At 46.9% G+C, this 15,498-nt stretch overlaps 1 protein-coding gene across 5 annotated transcripts in view; it reads right to left on the reverse strand.

Moving 5' to 3' along the window:
- LOC137439747 (uncharacterized) overlaps nt 1–15,498 on the reverse strand; it is a 167,372-nt gene that overhangs the window by 81,022 nt on the left and 70,852 nt on the right. For 4 of the 5 annotated variants that reach the window (XM_068135802.2, XM_068135804.2, XM_068135805.2 and 1 more), the window contains one exon: nt 466–5,248. In XM_068135802.2, the coding sequence (XP_067991903.2) occupies nt 466–5,248 (4,783 nt within the window). Of the gene's footprint in view, nt 1–465; nt 5,249–14,162; nt 14,448–15,498 lie in introns of those variants that run through there. The other variant, XM_068135806.2, reaches the window with a different exon arrangement.

The following is a 15,498-nucleotide window of genomic DNA, read 5'->3' on the forward strand; positions in this document are numbered from 1 at the left end:
ACACAAACACACACACACACACAAACCAGAGTGAGCAACAAAAAAACGTTTTTTTTTGCCAAGTAACAAACCTTCGGTGGCAGAGGTAATTAAATAAAAAAAAGTTAGGTCAACAGATTCTTCTTCATCAACGTAAACAAAATGAGATGAAGGAACAATAATAAGAATCAATTTGAAACATTACTTTTTGCAATAACCTATTACTATGAGATTTTCGTCATTTCGACAATTCCTAAAGTGGAGGTCCTGGTATACACGGTAGAAGGACTTTTTTTATCACCAAACACATTAAACAAATGTATGAAGAGCTGAACAGTTACAACTATGATGAATATCCCAAACCGCTTTACAAAGTGCTGACTTCTTGACATAACGTAAGTAAAGACTACATTGCCCTGGAGAGTTCAGCAGCATATCAGAATCATATAATAAAAGCTGAGGTTCACAAATTGCCTCCATGCATACCTTCCGTACAGGTGATACTTTGTCATCTGGCTGCTTCTTGTCTCCTTCTGCCTGAACCTCCTCGGTTGGTTTCACGCCCAAGCCTCTGGACTGCGGCGATGGCATCTTGCCATCCGCATCCCTCATTTCTTGACTCCCAGTCATCAGCATATAATTCCTTGCTCCAGGAACCAATGGATTTGTCATCTCTGAAACTGTCTGAGGTTCGTTGCTGCTTCCGACGCCCTCTCTTTCTTCATCATCAAAATATTCTTGGGATTGATCAGGATCTGAGATGAATGCTTCCTTTGTGAGTTGGAGGTGCGCTTGATGTTCAGAATTCTCTTCCTCTGGAATATCTAGAGGTTGCTTTGGAAGCTCCCGACTGTCCTCACTGTGCATCGATGCATTCGCCAAACGTTTATTCTGAACACTTTGGTTCTCAACCCCTCCAGGTTTCACCTCAATCTTAGCTTTATGCATTGAATCAATACCATAAGGCTTGGTCTTTGCATACATGCCGATCTGAGACAGTCTTGAACCTTTTACGGCCACTTCTGGATTATCAAGCTTCTCTTCTGCAGAGGCGGAAGCATCTTCTTCATTAAGCTGCTGCTGACTTTCTGATGAATATTTGACTGAATTCAGAATGCCGCTGACTCCACTCGGTGTCAAGTTCCTGCGTCTAAACTGGCTCGCAGGCCTTGACTTTTGCAGTTCGAGAGCGGGCCTCATCTTGCCAAGCTGCATTCGTTGCTTATACGTTTTGGACAAGTCCTTCTTGTCCTGAGTGAAATATTCTGAATAGTCAGGAATTTTAATTTCCTTGAACATTTCATAAACATCAGTGTCAGGAAAGTACTTCTGCTTCTTCGTCCCTGGCGCAATTCCTTCCTCGTCTTCCTCCTCCTTCTCGCACACCTCCTCGCCCTCTTCAATTTCTTCGAAGTAAATGTCTTCCCGGATTGTAGGGAGTTTGTCCAAAGACATCGAATAGATGTCATCAAACTCTTCAGGATATATTGCAAGAGTTGAATCATCATTTTCCATTTGCACTATTTCCACACCTTCACAAACAACTGACTGATCTTCTTTGATTGCGACTGCAGGATGGGGATGAGTGACTGTATTCAAGACTTCCATGGAGTCGAGGCTAAAGTTGCTTCCGTTGTGCTGTAGTTTTTCAGAAGAAACTTCAGTGGAAGCGTTTGACTGTCTATTATTTGAGGCCGCTAAATGCACTCCATTTTCTACAGACAAAAACGTCTTTGCATTAACCGCCATTTCTTCTTTGCGCATTTTGCTGGATGAACGATGTCCTTCTTCATCTGTCATGGCTTCGGTGGTGAATGTATGTATACTCTGACCTGTAACATCAGTTGAAGTGTCATTGCTTCTTTTCTGCTGTGTCACATTGTAATGCAAGTTTGAGTGCAGGGGTTCTTCTGCCTTGAGTTTAGAGGAGGGCAGCTGCAAATCATTTTCTTCTTTTGGAATATCTTTTGGTTCCATACTGAAATAAGGGAGGTCATTATGTTCAGCAAGTATTTTCTTCGGAAGCTTGCTTTCATCAAGGTCTCCATTTTCTTCCAAAAGACCTACAGTGAGGTTTTCAGGGCTGTGTGTGTGTGACTCTTCCGTCAATGCAACCTGACTCTGTTTGGGTCCAGAACAAGGCAAAATTGATTTTTCACTTGGTACAGGTGAATCATTCATCTCTTGCGTCGCCTTAACTGCTACATCACCATTCATCTGGGGTTGGTTTTTAGGTTCCATTACTGTTATATTTTGTGTCGTTATATCAACAGATTGTTGTCTCAAATCAATGGCTTTCACACCTGAAGAATCTTTAAAATCACCTTTCACTGCTACTTTCAGCACCTTTGTCATCTCACCTTTTCCATTTCCATCTGGACTTAAAGATTGCTTTGCTGTTTCTGTAAAATCATTTTTTATGGGTGAGACATTAATTTGGCTTTCAGGTATGCTGTTCCCAATATCTGAATCAACAGGTTCTGTGGATTTTGGATGTTCAACAGTAAGAGCAATACCAACGTCATTATCTTTATTTGTTTCTCTTCTATCAGCAGAGTGACTCAAATCTGTTGCTATGAAAGACCCCTCCATGTCATGGTGCATTTTCTTTGCATTGTTCTGAGCATCTTCCAATTGATGCAGAGACCTTGTATCATGTTTAAAGTCTGTCGTGTTATAAAACAGTTTTGGCCTGCAAGGCTGCCGCTCCGCCAAGTCATGTTGTCGCTCCTCGGGGCTGGTCTGCTGCTCTTGCGGGCTGGCCTGCAGTTCTGAACCTGGCTTCCACTGCTCCAAGCCTGGCTCCTGCTGCTCTGGGCCTGGCTTCCCCTGCTCTGGGCCTGGTTGCCGCTGCTCTTGGCCTGGCTTCCCCTGCTCTGGGCCTGGCTTCTGCTGCTCTGAACCTGGCTTCCGCTGCTCCGTGCAAGGTTTCTTCTGCACTGGGACTGACTCCCGCTGCTCCGGGCCTGCCTGCCGCTGCTCCGGGCCTGCCTGCCGCTGATCCTGCAAGCCAGGATTCCACTCTGGGCCTGGCTTCTGTTGCTCCACACATTGTTTCTGCTGCACCGGAACTGGCTGCCGCTTCTCCGGGTCTGGCTGCCGCTCCTCCGGGCCTGGCTGCCGCTCCTCCGGGCCTGGCTGCCGCTCCTCCGGGCCTGGCTGCCGCTCCTCCGGGCCTGGCTGCTGCTCCTCCGGGCCTGGCTGCCGCTCCTCCGGGCCTGGCTGCTGTTCCTCCGGGACTGGCTTCCACTGCTCTGTGCCTGGCTGCTGCTTTCCCGACATTGGCAGCTGCTCCTGCAAGCTGGGCTCCCACTCCGGGCCTGGCTGCCGCTGCTCCGCGCATGGTTTCTCCTGCACCGGGACTGACTTATGCTCCTCTGGGCTTAGCTGCCGCTCCTCTGGGACTGGCTTCCGCTGCTCCGGGCCTAGCTGCCGCTCCTCCGGGACTGGCTTCCACTGCTCCTGGCCTGTCTGCCGCTTTTCCGAGACTGGCAGCTGCTCCTCCAGGCCAGACTGCTGCACTGGACCTGGCTTCGGCTGCTCCACGCATGGTTTCTGCTGCTCGGGGCCTGGCTGTCGCTCCTGCAAGCTGCACTTCCCCTCTGGGCCTGGCTCCCATTGTTCTGTGGTTGGCTTCTGCTGCTCTGGGCCTGCCTTTCGTTTCTCTTGACTTGGCAGTTGCTCCTCCAAGCCTGGCTGCCACTCCTCCGGGCCTGGCTGCCGCCCCTCTAAGACTGGATTCCGCTCCCGCAAGCTGGGCTGCTGCTCCGGATGTAGCTTCCCCTGCTCTAACCCTGGCTTTCCCTGCTCTGGGCCTGGCTTCCCCTGCTCTGGGCCTGGCTTCCCCTGCTCTGGGCCTGGCTTCCCCTGCTCTGGGCCTGGCTTCCCCTGCTCTGGGCCTGGCTTCCCCTGCTCTGGGCTTGGCTTCCCCTGCTCTGGGCCTGGCTTCCGCTGCTCTGGGCCTGGCTTCCCCTGCTCTGGGCCTGGCTTCCCCTGCTCTGGGCCTGGCTTCCCCTGCTCTGGGCCTGGCTTCCCCTGCTCTGGGCCTGGCTTCCCCTGCTCTGGGCCTGGCTTCCCCTGCTCTGGGCCTGGCTTCCCCTGCTCTGGGCCTGGCTTCCCCTGCTCTGGGCCTGGCTTCCCCTGCTCTGGGCCTAGCTGCCGCTCCTCCGGGACTGGCTTCCACTGCTCCTGGCCTGTCTGCCGCTTTTCCGAGACTGGCAGCTGCTCTGGATCCATACCTGAGGCCTCAAGACCAAAGACCTCTTGACTTCCAGGACCATTATTGGTGGCTCCACAATCTCTGCTTTGTTCATGCTGCAAGGCAGATGCTATTGTTGCTATTGTTTTAGTAGGACCAACAAGTGTAATTTGTTGATTTCTTTCTGCCACATCTGCTGAAGTAAGCTGTATTTGTAAACTATTTTTATCTTGGTTTAAATCCTGTCTCTCTAAATGACCCCAAGGGACATCTGCAGTCTTTTTGAGCTTGACCCTATTTGAAACATTTGAATTTTCACTGTCAACTGTCCATTGACTGTATCTGCTTGAGAGATCAGAAAGTTTTTGACTTAATCCCTTAGTTTGTAATCTATTTGTGCTAGAAGGGCTCTGCTCGGCTGGTGTCTTTGCACAAGCGTCCACTTTAACACCTCTAATGCCATCTGACTCCTGTATTCGTTCATCTGGAGTTTTCTGGTCACTATAATTTTTCATGGTGTTGTCTATTTTGCTTTCATGACTGATAAATTTAGTTTCTGTTACCTTCATTTCAGATATTTGGCTGGATGCTACACTTCTTGCCTGTTTCTCTTTCAGCTCGTTTCTGGAACCCTTCGTAACAATGTTCTCTTCGATAGTGATGAACTCAGTCTGTTCAATAACAACCTCTTTTGCTGGGCTCTTCGGTGACAACATTGGAGACTCAGGTGACGGGAATCGTAACTTTGTGTTGTCATTTTGTGATTGGCCAACGTTGGGAGAAGTTACCTGCTTTACTTCTGAGTGTTTTCCATCCGACTCCAATGGCAAAGCAATTTTCTTCTTTTCAAGTGACTTTCTCCGGCGGCTCTTTTTTCTTGGAGATTGATAAGTGGAGTAAGTAATTGAACGGGGTTCTGAAGGACTTAATGTTTTGTTATATTTTGTGATTTCACTGCGTGGAGGCAATCCATCCAGCTCTGTGAATTGTGGTTCTGCAGCTTTGCTTCTTCCAGCACCGATCTCTCCATGTTTAACAATGTCTTTATCAGCAACCTTTAGATTCCGTTCCCTGTTGACCAAAATGAAATTAGATAACATTTGGTTATGGACAAGCAACATCACATGAGCTTCAACACCCATATACATTTACCATCTATTTTACAAGTCACCAGTCACATTATACTTTTGACAACAAAATGTGAGTTTATGATTTATAACTTGCATCATTGGATGGTCAGTATGGTGTTATGATTTATGGGAGTGAGACATGGGTAATGAATGTAGAGCAGCAACGAAGGCTGGAAAGGGTGGAAATGTGAATGGTTCGGTGGATGTGTGGAGTCTCGTTGAGAGAGAGGAAGACAAATGATGAATGGCGAAAGATGATGGGAATAGAGCCTGTGATTGATGCTGTGAAGAGGAACAGGTTGAGATGGTTTGGTCATGTGTTGAGGAAGGATGAAAGTGACTGGTTGAGAAGAGTGATGGAAATGAACGTAGAAGGAAGTAGAGGATGGGGAAGACCGAGAAAGACTTGGCTAAAGATGATGGAAGAAGAAATGCGGGCAAGGGGGTTAACAGCTCTTTCATGGTTTCAGCTCTTTCACGAGCCTCGATTGAGTATACAAAAAAAACAAACAAAAAAACAAACAAACAAGGAGAGATGCAGAAAATAGGGCAAAATGGAGAAGATTGTCATGGGGACCACAAGGCCAACCCCCGCTCTTGCAGGGAAAATGGCCTTAAAATGCCTGTTGTTGTGTTGTTGTATCATTGGATGTCATCATGCCATGCAAAGCCTCGTGTTGGCTTAACGGTTAAGGTGACTGGCTTTAAGATCCTAGTTCAAGCCGTGAGTTCAAGCCCCTGCCATGCCATTGAATTAACACCAGGCGGGCCGACTCAACCTCTCATCCTTCCAAGGTCAGCAAAATGAGTGCCACCTAGCTGGTAAGGGAGCATCAATGGCACAGCCTCGTCCCCAGAAAAATGCTGCAACCAAACAGCCACAGGTTGCATACAAATGAAAATTCCTCCAACCCTCCACACCCCACCTTCCTCCAACATTTCAAGTGACTGTAGATCGGCATTTTTGGAAAGGGTCTGGGAAGAGGGGAGTGGGAGGAAACATTCAAGGCAATGGACCCAATAATGCACTGTTAATACGTAATGCATTTATTTAAATGGGAAGTCGTACTTTGGTTAAGCAGGGAACTTTTCCTTTGGTAAAGCAGGAGTAGCAATGAAATCATAAAAAGCTACCATAGAGGGCGGAGTGGTGATCTGTGTAGCTGTGAATAGCCGTCGTCGTCATTACTTTTTGTTTCGAACATTTTTCTTCCAATTGAAGTTTTTTTTTTCAATATATAATATTTCAATATATATTTATATATTTCAATATATCCAATTTTTTTTTCATTTTTTCAACATGCTCAATGCAAAGCACTGGTTCTGCTGAAGCAGTTTCTTGGCTAGTGTCGCCACTCCGACACAGACAACAGAAATTTTGAGTTTGCCCAGGTTGCTGATGTAAATAGCTTACTCTTCATTAAAAGACACCATGAGATGTGTAATGCCCACCAACTAATAATATTAGATGGAAAAACCAAGCTTAACAAACATTCTAAGGGACAGGTAACTTTATATGGGTATGCAGGTGTCTTCTGATACCTCAGGGAGATGGATGCCCTTGCCTTGCATAATCCCAGGTCATCTGTGGGCAAGGTGTAGTACCTGTCAGCCCCCCTTACCAGGGTAATGGTCCACAGCCATGGGGTTTAAATGGCAGATGGCTCTGCACATCTGGTGGTTGAGGGTCCAGTCGACTCCAACAGCACAGGCGGCAGAGGGTGAATCCCCCAACGGCCGGCAGAGGGACGGAGAGGGGTGGCGACCCCCCGTCTATACCACACACTTACTCGTGTATACCAGCCATAGAAAGGCAATATGATGGCACACGCCATCATAGCCCGAGGAGACTCGACATCATAAACTTTTTATTGAACACCCTGCCTATGAAGCACCAACTTTAAAGTCAGGCTGAAACTATAACTCAGACTATAGAGTTCAAAGGCATGTGCTATCCCTGTACCACCCTGTCGGATTATTATACTGACATCTCGAGTCAGACCGAAGACTACAAATGGTACGTGCTGCTTTTCATTGCTTGATACACCACATTCAAAAAGAATAGAGCATGGACAATAGGTTGGCAATATTAGCTTTGACAGGCCTGATGGCCTCCTGCATTGAAGTTCCTTTTAAGGGAACTTATTATTATTATTATCATCATTACCCCTCTCCTGCCCCCGCATAGAGGAAGACAGAGTTTTGCAATTGCATGTGTGTATGTGTCTTGTCTGTCTTTGCTGTGTGTGTGTGTGTGTCTGTGTCTGTGTCTGTGTCTGTGTCTGTGTCTGTGTCTGTGTCTGTGTCTGTGTCTGTGTCTGTGTCTGTGTCTGTGTCTGTGTCTGTGTCTGTGTCTGTGTCTGTGTCTGTGTCTGTCCTTGCCACAACTTTTTATTTTTTTATTTAAAATTTTTATTTAACTTTATTTTCAACAAACGTTTATTATGAAAATATGGAGAAAACAATTTAATTTGGATCAAAATGTGAAAGGGCAGAGTCATAGTGACTATAAATAGCCCTTATTGACCTCACCATGGCACATCAAGCACGAGACTCAACATTTATTTCATCGCTTCTGTTTCTTCATTTATTTAACATTGAGCTTCAATGTGTCTATCCAGGCTATAACTTTTTATTGACTTTAAGGTTATATTATTGAGTCAAAACATGAAATGTTTTTGTTTAATGTCGTTAGACCAACCTTAAAATGTTCAATTACAAAGTCTTTTGAACGAACTGACCATTTTAAAATGAATTAGCGGTTTAATGATCAATCAGTCTGACATTGTCTTCCCTCGCAGACTGCCATTACTGAAAACGTTTACCCTCCAAGTGACCTTTGCATACAAAAACTCTCCCCAAAATAACACGAAGACAAGGCTCATGTAAGAGCTAAACACTGAACATATCAGGACACATGGCTGAAGGACAAAATAGAGGGAAACTTGGACAAATAAGGAAAGTTGGGAGGAAAGAGTGGTGGAGGAGGCGCACTGGTTCGACAAGATGGATATAGAAGCAAACTCTCAGGAAAAAAACCAGGAAATTTGGAAGGAGGTGGGCTTGGGGGTGGGGAAGCTAGTGGGGGTACAACGGATCATGGTTTTGGATTGGGGGGGGGGGGCGATGGGTGGTGTGTGATCTGAGATGAGGATGAACAGCTGACTTGAATACCTGGAGATTGAAGAGAAGGTAGAAGTTTGTTCTACAGCTGGGAAAAAGAGGAACAAATGAGTGGAGGTGAGCAGTGTTTCTGGATTTTAGGGGTTTCACCAGAAGGTGATTGATGGTGGACCACGTGAGCCCTGCAGAAACCTAGAAACCTGTTACGAGGCGGGCGGGGAGGTGGGGGAGGGGGGGAAAGATGAGAAAGGAGACGTAAGAAGACAGAGACAACCGACCTGTCTGAAATGTTGAGGTAATATGTCCATAGACTCAGCTTCATCATGGGAGAGTCCAATGATCGTGAAGGCCTCGGTTTCCATGACATCAAGCTGAGCAAGGTGTGAGGTGGAGGAACCAGCCCAGAAGGGGGAGCAGTGCTCCATCAAGCTATGGATGAAGGCCTTTTATGTGGATAGGAGTTCAGGTGTGCTAAGGAAGGACTTTACACAATGGAGGATGCCCAGTCAGCTACTGGCTTTGGAGGCCATACTTGGATGAGAGGTTTGCCAAAGAGACGTCATGGCTGATAGTATGACTCAAGAGTTTGGGCTATTGAACTTCTTCAAGAGGATTGTTAACAAGGTAGTTTGGAGGGTTTGCAAGAGAGAGACAGACAGACAGACAGAGATGACAGAGAGACAGAGAGACAGAGAGACAGAGAGAGAGAGAGAGAGAGAGAGAGAGAGAGAGAGTGTTGTCAGGATTGAAAGACAAATCCCATGTGTTTGACCAGCTTGTTATTGTGTCAACATGAGGGAAGAGGCTGCAACCTGCCTGCCTGAAGGATGAGGAAAGTCATGGTCGAGGGTGGAGTCATCAGCAAATAAATAAAGGGGATTTTCTAGAGAGTCAGACTGATCAGTTATTAGAGTTAGGAATGGGAATCTGGGCCCATAATACTGCCTTGCAGCATTCCAACCTTAACAAGGAGAGGAGATGAGAGGCTTCTGTTGAGAGCCACATGTTTGCTAAAAGTGTAGAGGACGTCAGTACGCCATGTGTGGAGTTGGCCTTGGATGCCATGGGTAAAGAGTTTGGAGAGCAATGTGGGATGCCTGACTGTATTGAAAGCTCGAGATATGTCCAGAGAGACTGCCTGGATTTCATGTCTGACATTGAGGGCCTCCATCCATTGTTGGGAGGGTAGTAGAAACAGCATGTCCAAGGTGGAGTGACCTGTTCTGAATCCAAATTGGTCATTTGAGATGAGGTTAGTGGAGAAAAGGAAGGCTTTCATATCAACTGCGATGATTGATTCCATGACCTTGCTGATGATTGGAAGTAAGCTGATAGGTCTGTAGTTAAGGGGATCCATTTTTGCACCTTTTTATGAAATGCAGTGATGGTGGATGATTTTATAGCAGGTGAAAGATGACCTGTAGTAAATGAAAGGGGAAAAGGGCAGAGAGATGATGTAAAAGAGCAGTAGAATGGTTTTTTAAAGACATGTGAGCCGATGCCATCTGGTCCAATTGCACAGAGTCGAGGGTTGACAGAAAATTCTCCACCTTCTCACAGAGTCGAGGAGCAGTTGAGTTCATCTGGGTAGGGTGGGTACAGAGAGCGAGGGGTTCGGGACATAAGATTTGGAAGCAAATACAAAATTGAGGCATTCATCCTTCTCACTGGCGGTGTTGGCTGTGTGTGATGCCATTTGAAGTGAAGGAAGGGGTGGAGGGGGAACATACACTAGAGACAGACTCAACGAGGCACCACCTGGTTTTAGAGGTGGGATACAACTTTGAATGAAAGCTCAATCCTAAGGTTGGACAGATGTTTTCTGGCTCTCATGAGTGGACACACACTCGTTGCGGGATTTATGGAATAATCTGAGATTGTCTTCGGTTGGATTTGCTTTCCAGGAAGATAAAGAAGTTGTTTCAGAGCAACTGCCTCGCCATAGGATTCAGTGTACCATGAGGGGGAAGAAGGGTAGGATAATTAAAGATGAGATGGGATGAATCTGCGCATGAGAGAGAGCAGGAACCAATTGGAGCAGAAGAAGAGCAGGAGACATTTGTGGGGAAGTTGGTAAACTTCAAGTCGAGAGGGAGGATTTGCCATTTGGAGAAATCCAGGTGGGAAAGTTCACAGATCGAGTAAGTCATATGGAGTCACAGAAGTTCTTTGCTGAAGTACCATGGCTGGTGTGAGAGGTACCAACACCCCCAGCCAAATTGCATGGTGACAATTGAAATCTCGACATGTGAGGAAGAGAGAGTTGGTACATGTTGTCTGAGAGAGGGAGAGAGAGAGAGAGAAAGAGGGAGAGAGAGAGAGATGTATATGGAGTTGTCACTGTTTGGAGGATGGTACAACACATGACAAAGAGGTTGGAGTAGAGGGGAAGTCACAGCCAAAGTTACTCCTGGGGTTTGGGAGGTATACGATCAGTACAAGGACAGTGAGAAATTTAGATGTTGATGTAATGTACATCTTCGCCACCAGGTTGGGGTTCCGGCCTATCAAATTGGAGGTGACAATAACCAGGGAGAGTCACTAAGGTGCCAGGAACGTCCTGTGGGAGAAATGTTAAACAGATGATGATGTTGTGTTTGTTTTTTTGTTTGTTTGTTTTTTTTGTATACTGTATCGAGGCTCGTGAAAGAGCTAACATTTACTTCACAAACAAATCAACCAGACAAACAAAATATATAAAAAGAGGGAGCGGAAAACAAGATGGGGAGAGAAGGGGAAGCACACAAACACAACATTTTGAGAGCAGGGAGATGTGTGGGAGGGAGAGGGCTTGGGGGGAGGAGGCGTGGGAAGGGGGGGGGGTGCAGGGAGAAGTATAAAACACAAGGACACCAAGGACTTCCAGGACAGAAGTTGGTATTTCAAAAAAGTGGAATTGGGGTGAAATTAGCGGGGGTAGAAAAGATCAAGGTTTTGGATGGGGGAGGATAAGAGATGGTGGTGAACAGCTGTTTTAAAGACCTGGAGGGTGGAGTGGGATTGAAGAGAGTGAGGGAGTTTGTTCCAGAGGTGGGAGAAAAGAGGAATGAAGGAGTGAAGGTGAGCAGAGAGTCTTGATTTTGGCAGTTTAACCATAAGAGGGTTGCAGGCAGATCTTGTGCGACCTGTAGGAATGTTCGTTTCGTTTTATCGTTTCGTTCGTTTTATCAGCAGTTTTATCGGCAGTTTTATCGGCAGTGGCCGATATCAGTTTTGGTCAATATCAGTATCAGATAAAACTGACACTGCCGATACTGATAACGGCATGGCAGTATCATTTTTATCGGTAGTGGCCTGAATTGAGAGATTTGTCAGGTTTGAGCGGAGGCCTCAGATGTTTGAAGTCCACAGAATGGGGGACAGAGGACGGGGTATTGGGAGGGTTGTGGAACATGGGGGGTAGGGAGACTAGGATGGTGCAGGATGGTATGGAAGCGGAGAGGGGGCAGAACGAAGGGCAGCTGAGAGGGGTGGAACAAGTGCGGCAGCTGAGAGGGGTGGAACAAGTGGGGCAGCTGAGAGGGGTGGAACAAGTGGGGCAGCTGAGAGAGGTGGAAAAAGTGGGGCAGCTGAGAGGGGTGGAACAAGTGGGGCAGCTGAGAGGGGTGGAACAAGTGGGGCAGCGGAGAGGGGTGGAACAAGTGGGGCAGCTGAGAAGGGTGGAACAAGTGGGGCAGCTGAGAGGGTGGAACAAGTGGGGCAGCTGAGAGGGTGGAACAAGTGGGGCAGCTGAGGGGTGGAACAAGTGGGGCAGCTGAGAGGGGTGGAACAAGTGGGGCAGCTGAGAAGGGTGGAACAAGTGGGGCAGCTGAGAGGGTGGAACAAGTGGGGCAGCTGAGGGGTGGAAAAAGTGGGGCAGATGAGAGGGTGGAACAAGTGGGGCAGCTGAGAAGGGTGGAACAAGTGGGGCAGCTGAGAGGGGTGGAACAAGTGGGGCAGCTGAGAGGGGTGGAACAAGTGGGGCAGCTGAGAGGGGTGGAACAAGTGGGGCAGCTGAGAGGGATGGAACAAGTGGTGCAGCTGAGAGGGGTGGAACAAGTGGGGCAGCTGAGAGGGATGGAACAAGTGGGGCAGCTGAGAGGGTGGAACAAGTGGGGCAGCTGAGAGGGGTGGAACAAGTGGGGCAGCTGAGAGGGTGGAACAAGTGGGGCAGCTGAGAAGGGTGGAAGAAGTGGGGCAGCTGAGAGGGGTGGAACAAGTGGGGCAGCTGAGAGGGGTGGAACAAGTGGGGCAGCTGAGAGGGGTGGAACAAGTGGGGTGGAACAAGTGGGGCAGCTGAGAGGGGTGGAACAAGTGGGGCAGCTGAGAGGAGTGGAACAAGTGGGGCAGCTGAGAGGTGGCAGGACGAGAGGGAAGATGAGAGGGGTGGAACAAGTGGAGCAGCTGAGAGGGGTGGAACAAGTAGGGTAGCTGTGAGGGGTGGAACAAGTGGGGCAGCTGAGAGGGGTGGAACAAGTGGGGCAGCTGTGAGGTGGCAGGACGAGAGGGAAACTGAGAGGGGCAGGACGAGGGAGAACGTAGAAAGAGGGGACATGAAGTGGAAGGATCATGAAGAGGAAGACATCTAGAAGAGGTGGGGTTTGAAGGCAGGAGACTTGGAAAGACGCAGGCGTTCTTAAGTTGACATAGTTTGTCATCAAAACCTTGCCAATACCCCAATCATATAGTTTCATTTTAAATTACCATATTACAAAATATAAGGAGCTGATACCCTAGGTACCCCCATCTTTTGGGTGGTATGAGGAATAAATGTGTGTAATATGAAAGCGAAATCTTGAATGTTTTTTGAAATACCACGTACATAAGCCAAGTTACCAAGATTGTTGCCATGGCAACATAATTCAGCCAATCACAATCGTGATCTAATCAGGTTGAGATAATGTCATGAGGAATAGATATCTTCATTATGAGAGATAAACGTTCAACGGTTTTTGAAAAGTCGTGTACACAAAAGTACTTGGACATAACCGGTCGGTAAGTTGGTCGGATGGGTTCATTTTAATGTTCCCCTCCTCTAACCTTGTCGGAGGGGTGGAGGGGACTAAACTTATGGGAGAGCAAACATGTCAGTGGAGTCTGTTGTCAAATGTCCAGGCGTTACAGATGAGACAGTAGGCCACGGTGGTTCTAAAGTCAATGTTTGGGGAATTTTCATCCCCAAGGTCATTGCAACCACAGTTCGAATCTATTCGACTCAATTAACGCAATTTACCTGTTACTTCTAAAGCATCTTTTGATGCACACCTTTGCTTGAGGGATGTGTTGCTCCTCAATCTCAGGTACGTGAGGTCGTGTATCTCAACATGTGCATATCCAGTGGCCTGAATTTTACAAACTCGACAACAGTTGAAATTGCATAAAACACAAAACCTGGATAAAACAATCAAAGAGACCAGTCGTCGCAAAGTTGTGCTTCCTACGGAAAATAACTCTTTTCTTTAGAGACAGCCAGCTTTTCTGCAGGAATGTTACAACAGGTCGTTGCATGTCTGGCTCTTTTGCCATTTGCCTGCTCAAAAAGCAGACGTTTCTCAGAAACGCATTCATTGAATATAAAAAGCATTATCAATTTATTCAACCGGATTGTTTAAAGACAAGCCGCTCAAAAGTTTGTCTCAGCAAGTTCAATCTCTTGAAATGCATAATACATTGTTACTTGACGACAAGCGCGATCAAACGTTCATCAGTTTTCTGTCAACACCAAAGTTTTCAGAATTGTTTTTCAAGTTTACCTTTTCTTTGGATCCGTCAGCAAAGCGAGTTCCGGAGATTGTTGCCGAGCCATTCGCAAGCTCGCCAGCACCGTTTGGTGTGGCAGACGGTACGTTGGGATAAAACAACTATGACTGTCCTGACTCAGCCTGTTCGACAACTGGAGGCGGGTCCAGGCTAGAAACGTAAATATTTGATGTGGCATGGCTATTCATGCAACCCGATATTTTGGGTCCCAAAATTGTGCTTTGGCAGCCATGGCAGTCCATGGGGCATGCACGCGACACTACTGCACTGTCCGACGAGTCAATGTACGGCGGTCTTGATATCGTGACCGTCTGATTTGGCAAGGCAAACCTAAGCAGGCATTTTGGAGCACCAGGAAATTGCACCAAGCAAGTCTGATCATGCCGTTGTGAAAAATGGCATTTCTGGTTTCTGATTTTTCAGTAGGATCATAAGAAATAACTATATGAGGTGGGGAACGGAGTGGGAGGTGAAAAAGGAGCAAAGGTGGTGAGGGTAGAAATTTACAAATCCTTTGATATAGATAAGGCACCCTTGTAGATAATGTCTTATCTTGTCTTGTCGTTTCCTGTACAGATAAAGGGAAAATGGTAATTGGATTTGGTGAAGGGTGGATAAAGAAGAGGACTGATCTGAAAGTAAAGTGAATATTCTGTGTTGGTTCGTCCGTATAAGGAGATCAACAAAAAATTGTTGTTTATTGCCAAAATCAAGACTCTCTATTCACCTTCACTATTTTATTCCTCTTTTCTCCCGCCTCTGTAACAAACTCCCTCACTCTCTTCAATCCCACTCCTCCCTCCAGGTCTTTAAAACAGCTGTTCACCACCATCTCTTATCTCCCCCCATCCAAAACCTTGATCTCTTCTACCCCCGCTAATTCACCCCAGATCCACTTTTTTGAAATACCAACTTCTTTCCTGGAAGTCCTTGCAGTGTCCATGTGTTTTATACCTCCCCCATCCCCCCCCCCCCCCGCCTTTCCCATGCCTCCTCCCCCCCAAGCCCTCCCCCTCCCACAGATCTCCCGGCTCTCTACTGTTGTACTTGTGTGCTTCCCTCTCTCTCCCCATCTTGTCTCCCGCTCCCTTTTTTGTATGTTTTATGTGTCGGTTTCTTTTTTTGTGATTGATGTTAGCTCCTACACGAGCCTCGATCTTGTATACAAAAAAACAACAACAAAAAAAACTTTGACCTTCATTTATGAATAACTTAGTACTGAAAGCAAATTAATGGGCAAGTGTCTTGACGTACACAAGTTTAGTTCACTAATTATGGTTTGGCAGTAATTCCAAGAACATATTAATTAGCTTCAGTTTTGCTGGAAAT

The sequence above is a fragment of the Myxine glutinosa genome, chromosome 14 (assembly GCF_964187855.1).
Source record: "Myxine glutinosa chromosome 14, kmMyxGlut1.1, whole genome shotgun sequence".
Taxonomy (NCBI): Eukaryota; Metazoa; Chordata; class Myxini; order Myxiniformes; family Myxinidae; genus Myxine; species Myxine glutinosa.